This window comes from Populus nigra, chromosome 6, assembly GCF_951802175.1.
Source record: "Populus nigra chromosome 6, ddPopNigr1.1, whole genome shotgun sequence".
Lineage (NCBI taxonomy): Eukaryota > Viridiplantae > Streptophyta > Magnoliopsida > Malpighiales > Salicaceae > Populus > Populus nigra.
In genome coordinates this window covers 11,346,727-11,364,630 of record NC_084857.1, presented here as the reverse complement: position 1 = coordinate 11,364,630, position 17,904 = coordinate 11,346,727, and the positions used below count along the sequence as shown (strand labels likewise).

Sequence of the window (17,904 nt, the reverse complement as noted above, 5' to 3'; positions counted from 1 at the left end):
GAACCAACTCCACTCATGTGCTATGGCAATGATATATAGTCGGTGCATGTTCTTTGTTTTTTAAAATAAAAAATAAAAATCAATGGTCAATTTGATGAGAAAAGGGGGATAAAGTCCAGACATTGGAAGTATCATGACCTAATAAAGATTATATCCCATCCTCGAAGGACACTGCCCTGCCCGCCCCCCGCGGACGTCAAAAAGTTGGTTAAATTTTAAAATTATTTTAATTATTTTTATATATAATTTATATTTGTTTTAATGCCATGATATTAAAATTAATTGTTTTAAGAAAATATTATTTTAATATATTTTTAAATAAAAAATACTTTAAATACTTTAAATACGTTAAATTTTGAGTTTACTTTTCTAATAATTATAAGTTTGAGTCCTCAGAGTTACTGGAGATTTAGATGATTATTAATTTTAAAATCCATTAAATTAATCGAGATGTATATAAATTAATTGGATGAACATTCGTATTAATAATAATAAAAAAAATAATCAGGTGGTCAACAGTAATGCATTGATTGAATCATGGAAATAAGAAAATTTTCTCCGGACCTCTCTACGGTCATGTGTCCTATGGTGAAGGATTCAGATGTTCTTAGCTTCATAGTTCATACTACATAATCCATGCCCATCGCTTATAGTCTGGAGCTCTAGTAATCGCCAATCTGATTCTGCCGATTCCTTGAAATTGATGTTGCTCCCCGCATCTTCTTTAGCCTTTTCTTGTTTTTATCCCATGCACCGACAAAAAAGAAAAAATAGCTGTGCATCCTGTCAAGAACAATGAACATGGGTGTCTGGTGACATCTTGTCAGAATCGTCTTGAAGGTGAATCGCAATCCACAAATATTATCCTAGGAAAACTCGATGAGTGGATAAATTTAAAATTAATGTTGCTGTGCGTGGTATGAAGTACGAACTATAAATAATCGTTCTGTCCTCTAGTTTTCTTCATTAAAACCAGGGATCTATTTATTATTTATATATTTTTAAATTTTAGAATTTACTTGCAACAACACACGTACAATTATCTAGTGTAGATGGACCGATATGCGATATGGTTCTGCGTTTGGTTTCAGTGATATTTGTTGACTTTTAATCGCGAATTCAAATAGTTCTTACTTGTTATTTGAAATGTGTTTTTTTACAAGGAATCGAAGCCGGGTATGTGGAGCGTTTGGGGACGAGGGAGAGGATATATATATATATATATATATATATATATATATATATATATATATATATATATATTGTGTGTATGTGTGTGTTTTTCATCATATATATTTCTTGAATAATTGATCAAAATAAATTAAATTTGTTCTTGGATTTATATTATGATTATTTATATTTAACTATGTACGAGAGTTATGATAGAATTTAATATTTATAGACTTAATATTTATTTTTTAATGAGCTTTAACTATTAAACATTAATTGTCAATATATAGAAATATATTTTTTATTAATTAGAAATCCCTTAACTTGTCCCGAACTGGACGGATCGAGAAGAACAATCTCTCCCACTCCAAACCTAATTAACATGGGGGGGTCGAGGATGAAGGAGGTATAACCTATCATAAACCTGCTCTATTACCATCCCTAAAATTTGATGTACTAAAAAAATAAAAATAATTTTTTTCAAAAATCTATCATCGCTTGGGACATTATACTCCCTCCTTCGCTGTAATGTCCCTCTCAAAATAACTAAGGTATAGAAGCAATTGTATGGGGAGGCAAAACCAGGTATTTTTGACATAAATGTCCGTATAGTATTAATTTGATATAACGCGAACTAGAATGTTTTTTTTATTAATAATAAAACAGGTGATTTAAATATGGTAAAAAAAAATTTAACCATGATTAATTTTTCATTTTAAAACCAAGTTTTTAAATTTTAAATTTTGTAATCTTAGTTAAATCATATTTTGAAAACCAATAAAAAAACAGTAGTATGTATATTAAAAATTTAAAACATGAAAGATAATCAAGTTCAGTAAATGGATCTGGAATTCAAATAGATTGAGATTTTAATCAAGTCTAAATTTATTAAAATTAGGGCTTGTAATAAATTTTTTAAAACAATATTTAACGTGCCAATTAATCTAAAATTCTGATGGCCTGAATTTTGGTGACATGATAATATCATAAAGAAATGTACTTTTTTTTCTTTTCATGTCAAATTTTTTTCAAGGCAAAAGTTCTGTTTGTTTTTGTGTTTTAAAAACTCTTTTAAAAAATTTAAATTTTTTTATTTGCTTCAAATTAATATGTTTTGGTGTTTTTAGATTATTTTAATACGTTAATATCAAAAATAATTTTTTTAAAATAAAAAATATTTTAAAAAATAACCGTAACCACATTTAAAAAAAAATCAAAAAACCTTTTCCTTTTTTTTTTTTTTAACATGTACCCGGGAATGTGGACATACTGATTCTTCTTCTTCTTCTTTTTTTGTCCATGCCAACTTTTTCTTTAACAACTGAAAAATTAAACCTACAGGTATTTTTAGATAAGCAAATGGTTTTAGCTGGGAACATCAGTAAAAAATAGTGGTTTAATGGAGGGACAAATTATTATTGTTGATAAAAGGCTAATTAAAAAAGCATATGTGTTCCCTCACGTGTAGTGTATGTATATGGGAGCAATTCGAGGATTTTTTCTACTGGCTTAACTTCATGTGCGTGAATTTATTACCTTTTCCTTATTAATTACTATTATTTTAAATATAATAATAGTCTTGTAAATAAATATATATTTTTATTAAAAAAATTTGGCATCAAATTCTTATGAAGTAAAGTGTTATTTATTTAAACTTTAGTGTTAGGATACTAGCATGCAAACCCGACAAGATAAAAGGCAAGAGATAGGATAAAATGAGAAATGAGACACACAAGAATTTACGTGGTTCACCCAATTTGGCTACGTCCACGGGCAAGTATAGAAGGATTTTACTAAGTAATGTGGGAATTACAACCTCTCTCAAATAATAGGAGAACAACTAAGAATCTCTCTATTACTAGGAGAAAACACCTCACTTACTCTCTCACAAATACCTCACTTACTTTGTGGGATTACTCTCTCTTCACTCTCCTCTTCTTCTTCTCTAACTTGGTGTGCAAAATAAGCTTGAAGGCATTGCCTATTTATAGGCAAGAGTGAGGGGACAAATGCCATAAATCATGGCACCAATTATGCCACAAATTATGCCATAAATCATGGCACCAATTATGCCACAAATTATGCCATAAATCATGGCACCTAATTATGCCAACAACTCCACTAATATTTGTCTTCCACCAATTAATTAAGTGGTGGCTTCACATTCTCCCACTTGAAGACTTTGATGATTTAATCAAGTCTTCACACTTGATCATCTGTGATTCTTCTATCCTTTCTATACTTGCCATCTTCATGCTGCTTACGTTTCTGCTAGGCCAGAAGAGGATCTACACCATATATACTTATCAGTGTTGACTGGTTTGGTCAAAGCATCTGCTGGGTTTTCCTTTGTGTGAATCTTTTGAAAGTCCACACTTCCATCTTCCACCACTTCGCGAACAAAGTGATACTGAACATCTATGTGTTTTGTTCTTGAATGAAACGCTGGATTCCTTGCAATATGCAAGGCACTCTGACTATCACAATACAAAGGAATCTTCTCTTGTTTGTGCCCGAGCTCCTCCATAAGTTTCTTCATCCATATTGCTTCTTTACAAGCTTGTGTAGCTGCCATGTACTCAGCTTCTGTTGTGGACAATGCTACAACAGTCTGAAGTTTAGAGATCCAGCTCACAGCTCCTCCTGCAATTATGAACACATAGCCTGTAGTGGATTTTCTTTTCTCAAGGTCACCAGCAAAATCTGAGTCAACATAACCTCTGACAGTAAATTCTGATCCTCCATAACATAATGCAACATCTGAGGTACCCTTGATGTATCTCAAGATCCTCTTAATAGTATTCCAATGCTCTCTACCAGGATTTGCCATGTATCGACTAGCTGCTCCCACTGCTTGTGCAATGTCTGGTCTTGTACATATCATGGCAAACATTAAACTTCCCACTGCTGATGCATACGGTACTCGAGACATCTCCATCCTCTCTGCTTCATTGCTAGGAGACATACTTGAGGATAATTTGAAGTTAATAGGAAGTGGGGTGGAAATTGGCTTACAATCTTGCATGTTGAAGCGACGCAAGATCTTCTTCAAATAATTCTTCTGAGAAAGCCAAATCTTCCTCTTACTTCTGTCTCGGTGAATTTGCATCCCTAGAATCTTGTTTGCTGGTCCCAAGTCCTTCATATCAAACTCCCTAGCCAACTGTGCCTTCAATTCTTGGACTCGATCTTTGTTGGGGCCTATCACCAACATGTCATCCACGTACAACAACAGAATGATGAAAACATCATCTTCTTCAAACCTCTTGTAATACGTACAATGGTCTGAACTGAGTCTGTTGTACCCAAGGCTAATTATGAAGGAATCAAATCTCTTGTACCAACACCTCGGCGCCTGTTTGAGACCGTATAGAGATTTGTTCAACCTGCAAACCAAGTTCTCCTTGCCTGTTTCAGCAAAACCCTCTGGTTGGAGCATATAAATTTCTTCTTCAAGTTCTCCATGAAGAAATGCAGTTTTCACATCTAACTGCTCTAGGTGAAGATCAAATATAGCACACATTGCCAAGACTACTCTGATTGTAGTAAGTCGTACCACCGGAGAAAATATCTCATTGAAGTCTATTCCTTCTTTCTGAGCATATCCTTTCACCACCAATCTTGCACGATACCGCTCCACTTGATCATTGCCATCACGTTTTATCTTGTAAACCCATTTGTTGCCAATGGCCTTTCTTCCTTGTGGTAGCGGAACAAGATCCCAAGTGTTATTCTTGTGCAGAGCTTCAATCTCCTCTTGCATTGCTGTCATCCACATAGATACATCTGTGCTTTTGATAGCCTCATGGAAAGTTGATGGCTCTCCATCCTCTGTTAGAAGACAATATGCAATATTGCTCTCAGTACTATATTCTGAGTGCCAAGCCGGTGGTCTTCTTTCACGAGTTGACCGCCGAACTTCAGGAGTTTCAGACTTTATTTGTTCTTGCTCTTCATGCTCTGGTGCATCTTCAGAAGAAGTATGATTCTGAGTATTTTCAATCTGGACTGCTGTAGTCTCCTTTAGAATGCTATTATGTTCTTCCATTTGCATTTTACCTTCTGCAAATATGACATCTCTGCTGATGACTACTTTGTGGGCAGTGGGATCCCACAAGCGATACCCCTTCACTCCATCAGCATATCCCAAGAATACACATTTTCTGGATTTTGAATCCAGCTTGCTAACTTCTTGTGTATTGTACATCACGTACACAGGACTTCCAAATATATGCAATCGAGAATAATCAGCTGGCTTCCCAGTCCACATCTCCATCGGTGTCTTCAGCTCAATTGCAGTTGATGGAGATCGATTTATCACATAACAGGCGGTATTGACTGCTTCTGCCCAGAATGACTTTCCTAGACCTACAGCCTTCAACATTGCTCTTGTTCTTTCTAATAGAGTTCTGTTCATCCGCTCTGCCACTCCATTTTGTTGTGGAGTGTATGCCGTTGTGAACTGCCTTTTGATACCTTCATGTTGACAGAAGTTATCAAATTCATCACTGGTATATTCTCCTCCATTGTCAGTCCTCAAACACTTGATCTTCTTTTCAGATTCAAGTTCCACCCGCGCTTTGAAAGTTTTAAAGACTGCGAACACATCTGCCTTCCTTCTAATTGGATACACCCAACATCTCCTGGAGAAGTCATCTATAAATGATACAAAGTATTTTGCTCCTCCCAAGGATACAACCGGTGCTTGCCAAACATCAGAGTGAATCAGGTCTAAGATGCATTTGCTCTTAGTTGTTGATGTGTCAAACTTTAACCTGTGTTGTTTACTTGTAACACAGTGCTCACAAAAGGGTAAAGTAACCTTTGTAAGCCCAGGGAGTAACTTCTGATCAGAGAGAACTTTCAAACCTTTCTCTGACATGTGGCCTAGTTTTTGATGCCACATCATCGTCTTCTCTTCTGCAGGATTGGCTGATGCGATTGACGCTTCTGCCCCATGATGTGTTTCTCCCATTAATACAAACATGTTTGCAACTGTCTTTCTTGCCTTTAAAACCACCAGCGCTCCTTTGACAATTTTCATTATTCCATTGTCTGTTCGGATCTTACAGCCAAGACTATCAAATTGTCCTACGGACAAAAGATTCTTCTTCAAGTCTTTCACATGCCGCACTCCTGAAATAGTGCGAATCAAGCCATCATACATCTTCAATTTGATGGTGCCAATGCCATCAATCTCTACAGCATGATTATCACCCATGAACACTTTGCCTCCAGAGATGGGTTCATATGTATGGAACCAATCTCGATTAGGAGTCATATGCCATGTTGCTCCTGAATCCATTAGCCAGACATCAGTAAGCTCTTCTTTATCTGTAGAGATTGTCGCTGCTTCACTATATAAAACCTCCCCATCTTCTGAGGTGCTCGCAACACATCCTTGAGGTTTTGATGACTCTACAGTGTTCTCTATACCCTTTTTAAACCAACAATCCCTTTTGAAGTGCCCTTTTCTGCCACAGTTGTAGCATTTCACAGTCTTCTTGCTTCTTGATTTGGACCTCCCTTGCCTTTGACTCCCACTGGAGCCACGCTCCGTTGATCTCCCTCTTGACACCAATAATGCCTCTGCTTGGTTTGAACTATTTCTGTCTCCTTTATTTTTGCGCCTATTTTCTTCTTCCAAGATGGCGGCTGCAACATCATCAAAGACTAAATAGTCTGTGAGGATATTATTGGTCAAGTTGATAATGAGCTGATCATACGAATCTGGAAGACTTTGAAGTAGAAGCTCTGCACGTTCACTTTCCTCTATTTGTTGACCCAACGTAGTGAGTTGTGAAAATAGAGTCCTTATTGTGTTGATGTGGCCAGTCACCGCCGTGGTTTCTGCCATTCGAAGGGTATAAAGTCTCCGCTTTAAGAAAATCTTATTGTGCAAAGACTTGGACTCATATAGCTTTGTTAGAGTCTCCCATATCTCCTTAGCTGTTTTCTTCTCCGCCACACTTGATAATACTTCATCAGCTAATGCTAAATGTATGTTAGCAATAGCATTGCCATCCATCTCATTCCATTTTGCATTATCAGTGATCTCCGCGGGTCGATCCTCAATTGCTGCCAAGCAATTGTCTTTCCTTAAGATTGCCTTGATTCTCATTTTCCACAATGAAAAATTGCTCCCCTTGAACCTCTCAATCTCGTACTTTGCTGCCATTTTATTCACCGTGATCTATTCAGTTATCACCGTTTCACCGATCTGTAACGTATATAGAACTAGTATCGTGTAAATAATACTTCACTAAGTAAGTTCCCAGGAAAGATTGGAGGGGTCACAAATGGTCTCGCTTAAAACCCAATCTCCTTAGACAGAACTTCCTAGCCTGTATTTATTTACCGCACTGATTTTCTATAGCGCCAACAGTATCGTATGTAAACAGTATCGTATGGATGAATAGTGCCGTATAGGTGAATAGTGTCGTAGACGTGAATAGTAACCGTATACACGAATGACTTTTGTGTATTAACAACACCAACCAAGAAGGCTCTGATACCACTGTTAGGATACTAGCATGCAAACCCGACAAGATAAAAGGCAAGAGATAGGATAAAATGAGAAATGAGACACACAAGAATTTACGTGGTTCACCCAATTTGGCTACGTCCACGGGCAAGTATAGAAGGATTTTACTAAGTAATGTGGGAATTACAACCTCTCTCAAATAATAGGAGAACAACTAAGAATCTCTCTATTACTAGGAGAAAACACCTCACTTACTCTCTCACAAATACCTCACTTACTTTGTGGGATTACTCTCTCTTCACTCTCCTCTTCTTCTTCTCTAACTTGGTGTGCAAAATAAGCTTGAAGGCATTGCCTATTTATAGGCAAGAGTGAGGGGACAAATGCCATAAATCATGGCACCAATTATGCCACAAATTATGCCATAAATCATGGCACCTAATTATGCCAACAACTCCACTAATATTTGTCTTCCACCAATTAATTAAGTGGTGGCTTCACATTTAGCTCATATCACAGTCATAATTTTTTTTTTTAAAAAAATTATAGTTAAATAATGGGCAACATCATTTGTAGTTCTTTTAATATACAACCCTTGATAATTTTTATCGGGAGGATGTCAAGACAAAATTGGAAGCAATTTTACCCATCGAGAGCCAAATGATCTGCTTGAAGGCGACGATCTAACTAACAAGTGCGGTGTCCACATTAATAATTTTTTTATTTTTTGTTTTATTTATTTATTAAATTACTACTACTCGTAGGATCAAATAATTAATAAAAAGCATTTGAGGGCCTAGCTGCTGTGGTCAATCGTGTGACTTGTTCCGTCCCCGTCACGGGTTCGACCCTCTATGTGTACGCCTGTCACCCCTGCGGTGCGTAACCTGCCCTTGGGCTTGCAGGATGTCCAGTAGGCCGTGGGGAATAGTTGGTGCGCGCAAGCTGGCCCGGACACCCCACGTAAATAAAAAAAAAATAATTAATAAAAAAATTATTAATGTGTACATTTTAAAAAAAATAATAACAGGCCTTTGCTTTTAAAGACCATTGTAATGATTTAATTGTTCGGAAATCAAACTCACTTCAAGGGTTTTTTTATAATCTTATAGATGTTTTTTTATATTAATTTTTTTTTTTATTATTAGTGTTGGTGTTCGAATCAATTTGCGTATATCTCGACTAATTTCATGAGACCTGAAGTTAACGACCATATAAACTTCTAATGATCATTATATTAGTAATTACAGAGCTTAAATTTGAGATCGATAGGATTAATTATTTGATTAATTATCTAATACCAGCTTATACACATTAAAAAAAAAATTATAAAAAAACCAAAATCCTCTAGAAAGACAAATAGATCAATGTGATTCACCTGCAAGGCTAGTTAAACCTTTTTTTCAAGTGCAAGAAGTAAATTCAAAGTGAATCATGCATCTGTTATATTACTCTTGCAACATTTTTTTTTTAAAATTTTTTGTTAATAAAAAAATCATTCAAAGCTATCCGCCGAGCCTATTTAACGGCTTTGCAGATCAACGCTGGCAGAAATGGATGGACCAAAATAAGCCAAGTCGATATTGAGTACCAATTGCTAGGCAGCCGTCCATGGAGGAACGAGAAAGCAATATTTCCAAGGATTTTAACAAAAAGCAAACCCCAGCATAAAACAAACCACCCTGCTTGAATTATTCTTCTTATTCTTTCTTCTGTTTTTCCCAATTTGAAAGAATATTCCGTTACCAATAACCGTAACTTTTAGAGAGAACAAAAACGCAACCAGCCATCGAAAAACATCGGCTTGCTTATATTCGGTTATTTTCTCATCAACAGTTACATCACTATAAAGGAAAAACTCATTTCTCTTCTCACCTTCGCCATCATTTCGACAAAAATGGAAAACCAGCCGACGATCATGGTGACCAACGATGACGGTATCGACGCACCAGGACTGCGAGCGCTGGTTCAGGTCTTGGTCTCTACCCGGCGATTCCAGGTCCTTGTTTGCGCTCCGGACTCGTGCGTTCTCTCTATCTCCGAAATTATATAAGCTCTTTCTTGAATTGTAAAGTGTGGGAAGTTATTTTATTATTTGGTGAAAGAAATCGTTTTTTGCATGAGTTGATCGTGAATTTGGAATTAATTTTTTTATTGAATTAATTTGAAGGGAGAAATCAGCTATGAGCCATAGTATTACATGGCGTGATCCAATTGCTGCTCGACGAGTGGAAATTGAAGGAGCTACTGCCTATGCAATTGCTGGTTTGCTTGCTTCTTTCTTGTCATTCATAGAAAACATTTTCATTTCCATTTTTTATTCACTTTTAATTTTTTTTAACAACAATATTTGTTTTTAGATTAATTGCAAGAACTTAAAGAAATTAAAAAGTTTCGCGTTTTTTTTTATGTTATTGTGCAGGAACTCCAGCTGATTGTACTTCTTTAGGAATCTCCAAATCACTCTTTCCTTTAATTCCTGACCTGGTAACTCTCTCTTAATTCTATTTAACTGTAGCTATAAAAATGTTGATAATCTTCTCCTTTTTTTGGGTCATGAAAAATAATGCATTTGGATTTGCATCGCAATGACAAATCAATAATTTGATCACTCTTTGATGTTAGCTATAGAAATGTTTGATTATGTAGTTTGGATTTTGTAAACAGGTAATTAGCGGCATAAACATGGGGAGCAACTGTGGTTATCACATGTTAGTATTAATTATATATTTTTGTTATTTTCTTTTTTAAATAAATGTAGAATCTACATCTTTTGATATCTTGTCATTAATGTATTGTTGGTCTACTCAACTGCCCATTTATAAGTAAGAGTTTTTCTTTGGAGTTGCAGTGTTTACTCAGGAACAGTCGCTGGTGCTCGAGAGGCCTTCTTTAATGGCATACCTGCAATCTCTGTATCATATAATTGGTATACAGACATATTTTTCAGGCTACATAGCTAGATCAGTGATACTGTTATTGTTGCTTAGTATCTTACTACGTATCATGTGAATAGCAATTTGCTTCTCCCATATGACTGCTTGCTTGGTTGTACAGGTTTGGAGGTCAGAGCAAAGTTGAGAACTTCACTCTTTCTGCTGAGGCTTGCATACCAATAATAACTGCAGTACTCGTTGAGATCAAGAATAAAACTTATCCTTTAAGGTGTTTTTTGAATATTGATCTTCCAACAGATGTTGCTAATAATAAGGTAAATTGATAAATCCGAGACCAGGTTCTCAACATATCACAGTTTCATATGAAATCATGAAACATTTTGGCATTTTTGTTTATTTTGGATGCATCTTCTAGATTGAGCTACTTTGGTGTGTTTTCCAGAGAAGGGGTGTGTCATTTTAAAGGATTTCGTCCTGATTTTTGTCTGGATTCGGCCTTCCATTTATTGATATTCCTTCAATGTTACAGCTGACCTAATTGCGCACACGCACAGTTGTGTTTAGCGAAAGTATATCGCTCTAGTCTTTCATCTGAAATATGCACAAATGCCGCATGAATTTTTTCTGATTGATATTAGCAGATATCGAACATCATAATATAAAAAATCTGATTTGCACGTGATTCCTTCTAAGAGCTTGTTTGGCAGTGTGGTTGCGGATGCTTTTCAAATAACTTTTCGTGCCAAAATACGTGCCAAGGATATTTTTTCATTTTTTAAAAATTATTTTTAACATCTGTACATCAAAACGATCCAAAACATACAAACCATATTAAATTTTAGTAAAAAAAAAAAATCAATTTTTTTGGGAACGCGGGTTGAACCGCGTTCCCAAACGTTACCTTCTGTGAATGAATTACTGTAGCATGCCTAAGGAGGGCAAGGGAGGCACTGATTTTATAACTCATTTTCATTTTGTTCTTTATTGTGTTTGTTAATCGAAGTTTAGGACTTGCATGTTTTCTAGTTTTATCATTGATTTACTAATTCTTCCATGCTTTTAAATGAAAATTTATATGTGCTATTTTTAATTGTTTCTTGTGCCTCCAAAAGGGGTATAAGCTGACCAAGCAGGGTAAAAGCATATATAAAATGGGGTGGAGCCAAGTTACTTCTGACATGCAAGGAGGGAAAATGTTATCAACAATGACAATGGATACGGATTCAACTGCACCAATAGAGACTGGTGCATTAAATTTATCACAAGACCATCTTTTGTTCAAGAGAGAAGTGAGTCTTTTTCCTTATTGCCTCTCCGCCCCTTTATTAAAAATCTTTTATTTGTGTTTCTACGTTGATATTCTTATAATTTTATTTGATCTAAACACTTTGAGTAAGCTATGATCTATTGCCGCTTCAAGAGGAGATGGAAATAAACTTGATGGTAGGCTGCTGATTATGCATAAGCTGGAAATTTATTGTGCTTTGTAAAGGAGTTGAAGATGGAAGGATATTGCTGTTAATAATCATTTGTTTTACCCAGAAAAGTTTTTTGTTCTTAGATTCCAAATTTAAATGTAATATGGTCTTTTCAATTCTTTTAGGTATTAGGAGGGAAACTTGATGAAGGTGACATCGATGATGCGGACTTCAAATTTCTTCAGCAAGGATATGTGGGCATCTTTTCTTTACTTGTTTGAATCTTTCTGAGTAGAGAAGCACATGATTAACACGACTCTTTCATTTCATTTCATTTCAGATTACTGTAACTCCCCTTGGTGCCCTCTCCCATGCAGAGATAGGCTGCCAGTCATACTTTAAAGATTGGCTGCCAAGTGTTGGAGAACACCCGTCTGCGTCATCCTTGTAATCCTTGGAATCCCTGCCCAGTGAGAACAGCACAACACAAGCCTTGTAAGCAAGGATGGCAAAACAATGATATCAGAAATTTACTCCCTAATGTCATTCCTAAAATACGAATTGTTTTGGAAGTTTGGAACTTACTTGTACACCCACACCCCCCCCCCCCCTCCCCCCGGCGCCTGACATTGAGTATCCTCTGTTAACTGACAGGAAAAATACCTACTTTTTATTTAGCAATAGGTTTATTGGTTTTCTTGAAGGGCTAAATTGCATCTTGCCCCTATAACCATTTATCATCTTTACTAATTAGGAATCTTGAATAATTAGTGAGTTATGTGTTATGGTAACGGATCCTTTTTATTATTCCCCCCTAATAATCTTTTTCTCTCTGCTATAATCTGCTTATAAGAAATGCCTATAAACTGTAAATGTCTGTATGTTTGATATGTTGTTGGCAGTAATTTGTGGTATAACCTGAATTGATCGTCTGGGAAAGAATACGGTGTCTAGCCAAGAAATTTGCCAACTGTTTTGACATGGCTAGGAGAGTATACTTCTAATGTCCAGTGACAGGCGGTCTGTAGATTCAGCTTATTGGGTCTGAAGGTTATGTAATGCGGGCTTGGTGAAAACAATGCTACAAATGTCCATGATTGATTCTTTCCCTTCATCACTGAATTCCTTTGTTTGATACTTTTTGCAAGAGCTTCATTTTGTTTAGCATCTCTTCTAATATTTTGGTGCTGTCTGTTGACTGAAAAGTGGAAGTTCATGCAGGGCTGTTGGCATTGCTTTTCAGCGGATCAAAAGGGCTTTTCAACAGCAAGAGCGGACGAAATGATTCTTTGGGCTCCTTGCGTATCTGATGCAATTTTTCACCTGCCTCCAGCTTACGAGATTTTACATGCAATTGCACTCTTTTCCAATAAAGAATGTCATAAATGCTTTGAGAACTTTATTTAGCAAGAAGAGCCCGTATTATCTGTTCCAAACCCGTTGGTCAAAATAGTAATAACTTGTGTGTTTGCTTCAAGTTACTATGAGAATTTAGGGATTTGATTTTTTTCCTTTACTTTTTGTTAGGTGGTGTTAGCTACCAACGTTGCCTATATGTTTAGGACTGTGAAATATAGGTGACCAAACTATGCGACAATGTGGTGCTTTTAACGTCCTAAGCCGGAATCTTCCCGTAAATGAAACAACATTTCAAGGAATAAATGCCTGGAATCTAGAAGTTTCAATTTCGATGACCCCCAGAATGGTTTGGAATTGTTTTTAAATGCTGGCAATATTTTCTAGATACCAGAAACTTGTGCTTCCCTCCTGAAGAAATGTAGAAATGAACTAAAGATAGCACAAATTCAGTCAACCTGTATCCTTTCACTTCTTGGAAGAACATGGAGGTGCTCGCCAATAGCAACTTTACCACCAAATAGATCTTGTGCCGATGATAACCAAGTGGCTATGATGGTGCAATATTTACTAGTTTGACTAATATCTAAAAGAATGTTTACTAAATTTTAAGTGGTTGATTTGATGATAATTTTATTTTTATTTAATGAACTCAAATCTTGGAGCTAGCGTTTCGAAAAAAATGTTGAATTTTTATGAATTCTTTATCCAAGGTGTATTTTTAAAATTATCTAAAAAAATATATTGTTACAATGATATTTTTATATGGATAAAAAAAAAACTTAATTGAATAGTCTAAAATAAATTCAACATGTTGCATGTTAAAAACCGAGGAATTCCCCGGTGTTGTCAATTAAAAAGGAATTTTACGGTGCTCAGTCAATAATTAGTGATATTTTATTAGTTACACCTTAAATCCATTTCAAATTTTATGGTGTTCTGGTGGACTCCTCCTATCACTCACGTATCTGATTCGTTTGCATCGGAGTGGTCTGGTTGCCTTTGTAAGGTCCCTTAAAAATGAAAGAGGTCCCTATAACTTTACGAGGCTGAATTCGAACCAACTCCACTCATGTGCCATGGCAATGATATATAGTCGGTGCATGTTCTTTGTTTTTTAAAATAAAAAATAAAAAATAAAAAATAAAAATCAAAGGTTAATTTGATGAGAAAAAGGGATAAAGTCCAGACATTGGAAGTATCATGACCTAATAAAGATTATATCCCATCCTCGAAGGACACTACCCTGCCTTGATATGTTATCATAATCATAGTTTCTGTGGTTAGATTATGATATGGTGGGCTATATATAATTCTTCTGATTAAAAATTGAGAAAAATCAATTGTGCTCTTGACAGAATCTCTCCTAGTGTTTGAGAATTAAAACCCATTACAGGTTTTTATCTGTCAAGTATTGCGTTCTAAAGGGGTTAGTTAAATTTTAAAATTATTTTAATTATTTTTATATATAATTTTAAATTGTTTTAATGTGCTGATATTAAAATTGATTTTTTTTAAAAAAATTATTTTTAATATATTTTCAAATAAAAAATATTTTGAGTGGTAACCTTTAAGATTAGCTCAACTGATTAGTCTTTAAATTTATTTTCCAGTAATCATGAGTTTAAGTTATATCAAAAATATTAGAGATTTAAATAATCATTAATTTTAAGATTTATAAAATTAATTGAGAAACATTTGTATTAATAATAATAATAATAAAAATAGCCAGGTGGTTTAAAGTAATGCATTGATTGAATCATGGAAATAGGAAAATTTTCTCCGGACCTCTTTGCGGTCATGTGTCCTTTGGTGAAGGGTTCAGATGTTCATAGCTCCATAGTTCATACTACATAATCCATGCCCATCGCTTATAGTCTGGAGCTCTAGTAATCGCCAATCTGATTCTGCCGATTCCTTGAAATTGATGTTGCTCCCCGCATCTTCTTTAGCCTTTTCTTGTTTTTATCCCATGCACCGACAAAAAAGAAAAAATAGCTGTGCATCCTGTCAAGAACAATGGACATGGTGTCTGGTGACATCTTGTCATACTCGTCTGTATCATAACTTAATTTTGAATTATTTTTTAAAAATTAATTTTTTTTAAAAAATAAAAATAAAATAATAAAATAAAATCTGACAATGTGGAGAAAACAAATCAAGAAAGATTACAAAAATAAAAAAATATCAAGCTACAATTTTGAAAGAAATTCAAAGCTTAATTGTATCTCATTATGCCCAAGAATGGAGAAAAGATGCAAATTCAAAGTTAAATTAAATGATTATTGGACGAATTTGCATAAAAATTAAGTTTAAGGACATAATTAAATTTTTAATAGGTCAATTTGATTTAATCATGGGCCAAATTGAATTTTAATTATGTTTAAAAATTAATCTGGGTCCAATTGAAGGATTTAATTAAGTGCAAGGATTTAATTATACTTTAAGTGGGTCAAATTAATTTTATTTGGGGCTTAATTAGTGAAAAATTAAGTTTGGGGACCTAATATGGGTTTAATTGAGAAGATTGGAATTTTAAGAGACCAAATTTAATTTTTACCAAGTTAATTGATTGAAATTATGGGCCAAATTGCAAGAAAAGTGAAGTTTTGGGGTCCATTAGGGGTTAAATTGAAGAAATTGACAGCCAAGGACCAATCAACAAAAGGTGCCAGACTTTAGGGGCTTAATTGACAATAAACAGGGTGAAATTGAAGAAATTGAAAGTTTAATGGTCAATTAGGGGTTAAATTGAAAAAATTTGAGACCAAGGACTAAAGTGCAATAGGCACGTAACTTTGGGGTTCCATTTGAAGTTCGTCAGGGGTTTAATTGCATTAAATCCAAAGTTTAGTGTCAATTAGGGGTTCAATTGAAAGTAATTAAAAACTAGAGGATTAAATTGAAAATCAGTTTAAATCCCTAATTCAAACCCAAAATGGCGTCGTTTGGAGAGAAAAAAAAGAGAGGACCAGACGACGCGTCATCTGTTCACTATTCATTATCTTCTTCTTTTTTTTTGAAAAAACTGATTCAGTCATCTCCTTCGCAGGTGCATTTAGTGTACCTAACGTCTACCAAATTTTTCAAAACTTGCATGAAACTGATCACCAGACATCCCTCTACGTCTGGGTATGGTCGTCACCGGTTCACTAGAAAATAAACATACGTGGCACCACCCCAAAAAAGCCACCTCAGGCAGCCTGCAGCTGCAGATTTTACAGTGCACCATGCCTAATTTAAACCAACGGTTAGGATCCTTTTCAACTGAATCAAGGGTTGAAATTTTTCTCTAGTGTAGACAATATTTCCCTCTTCCACTGCCTATAAATAGAGATGGATTTGATGTCCTGGAGGAGGAGAAAATCGGGTCCAAATTAAGCCAAAAAACCAGCCTTCCTCCCTATCCTCGCTGTAGATTTTCTTCTTCTGCTTCTTCTTCTTTCTTCCTCCGCCACAGGAAACCAACACTGTCACCATTTCTTCCTCCAGCTCCGCCTTGAGCAACTAGCACCACCAAGCGTTGCCAAGACCACCGGCCAGCTACTACTGCATCTGTAATAAGTTGTCTCCTCTGCAAGACGTTTCTTCCCTCTTTCTCTTCACCGTGGCCCGCGGCCACCACCATTCCTACCCCGAACACCAGCTCCACCACAGGAAGCCAGCACAACCACCAACTGGCCACCAAGCAACCACCACAACTCTCTCTCTCACCTCTCCTTCCAGCCTTTCTCTCTCCTCTGCAACCTTCTCTTCTTCCTCCCATAGCCGACGCCGACCTTCACCACTGCAACCACCGGCAGCACACCGTCATCCTCGGCCAGACCACCACCACGCCAGGTTGTCCGCCCTCTCTCCTCTTCCCCTTCCCCTTCTACTTCGTTGCCTCTGTTCACTGAGTGAACAATGGACGTGAATTATAATTCACGTCCTACTATTCATGCATGAACAGTGGGTGTAAATTATAATTCACGTCCACTATTCATGCAGTGGACTATATTTATTTTAAAAAAAACTCCAAAAATTTTCAAAAAAAATCATTCCAAAAAAGTTGTGATTTTCTCAAATATTGTTCTACCAATTTTGCATAATATCAGGTTGTATATTTACACTGTAAAATACAAATTCGGTATTAAAATACCCGATTTTCTTCGAAATTATTAAAAACAAATTCAAAACATTTTCAAAAAAAATATCAAAAATTTTTTAAATCAATTTTCCTTTTCAAAAAAAAATATTTTCATGCATACGGTCAAATCCTAAAAATTTTCCAAGAATATTTTCATTAAAAGATTGCATCTTTCTCATGTTTTGAAAATCTAAAAAATGGATATCATAACTAGTTTATGATCATCCATTAGGGTTTGGCCAAAATATCAAAAAAAAATTTCCAACCTCTTTTTTTAGGGTTTAGATGTAGACTTTAGTATCTGTAAGATGTAAAATTACATGATAAAGTACACCCTCGGGTATTAAAGATACAAGGTGTAAATAAATGCGATGTTTAAAACAATATTTAACATGCCAATCAATCTAGAATTCTGGTGACCTGAATTCTGGTGACATGATAATATCATAA

General features: G+C 35.4%; 1 protein-coding gene across 2 annotated transcripts; it reads left to right on the top strand.

The window, feature by feature from the left end:
- The first annotated feature begins 9,296 nt into the window (after positions 1 to 9,296).
- Positions 9,297 to 13,446, top strand: LOC133697667 (uncharacterized). 2 transcript variants are annotated; one of them, XM_062120384.1, is made up of 10 exons: positions 9,301 to 9,676; positions 9,825 to 9,919; positions 10,077 to 10,141; positions 10,322 to 10,365; positions 10,506 to 10,583; positions 10,712 to 10,865; positions 11,664 to 11,840; positions 12,155 to 12,223; positions 12,310 to 12,464; positions 13,191 to 13,446. In XM_062120384.1, the coding sequence occupies exons 1-9, from the start codon at positions 9,552 to 9,554 to the stop codon at positions 12,418 to 12,420; spliced, it is 918 nt and encodes a 305-aa protein (XP_061976368.1). In that variant the 5' UTR covers positions 9,301 to 9,551; the 3' UTR covers positions 12,421 to 12,464; positions 13,191 to 13,446. The 2 variants fall into 2 exon arrangements, with proteins under 2 accessions (XP_061976369.1, XP_061976368.1); XM_062120385.1 differs by lacking the exon at positions 13,191 to 13,446 and having other exon boundaries at positions 9,297 to 9,676; positions 12,310 to 12,810.
- Positions 13,447 to 17,904: the final 4,458 nt, after the last annotated feature.

Excerpts from the sequence above, each read along its gene's own strand:
- LOC133697667 (XM_062120384.1), top strand. The coding sequence starts at position 9,552 with ATGGAAAACCAGCCGACGATCATGGTGACCAACGATGACGGTATCGAC. Across the intron at positions 10,142-10,321 it reads TTCCTTTAATTCCTGACCTG|GTAATTAGCGGCATAAACAT; the intron begins GTAACTCTCTCT and ends TTTTGTAAACAG. Across the intron at positions 10,584-10,711 it reads ATCTCTGTATCATATAATTG|GTTTGGAGGTCAGAGCAAAG; the intron begins GTATACAGACAT and ends TTGGTTGTACAG.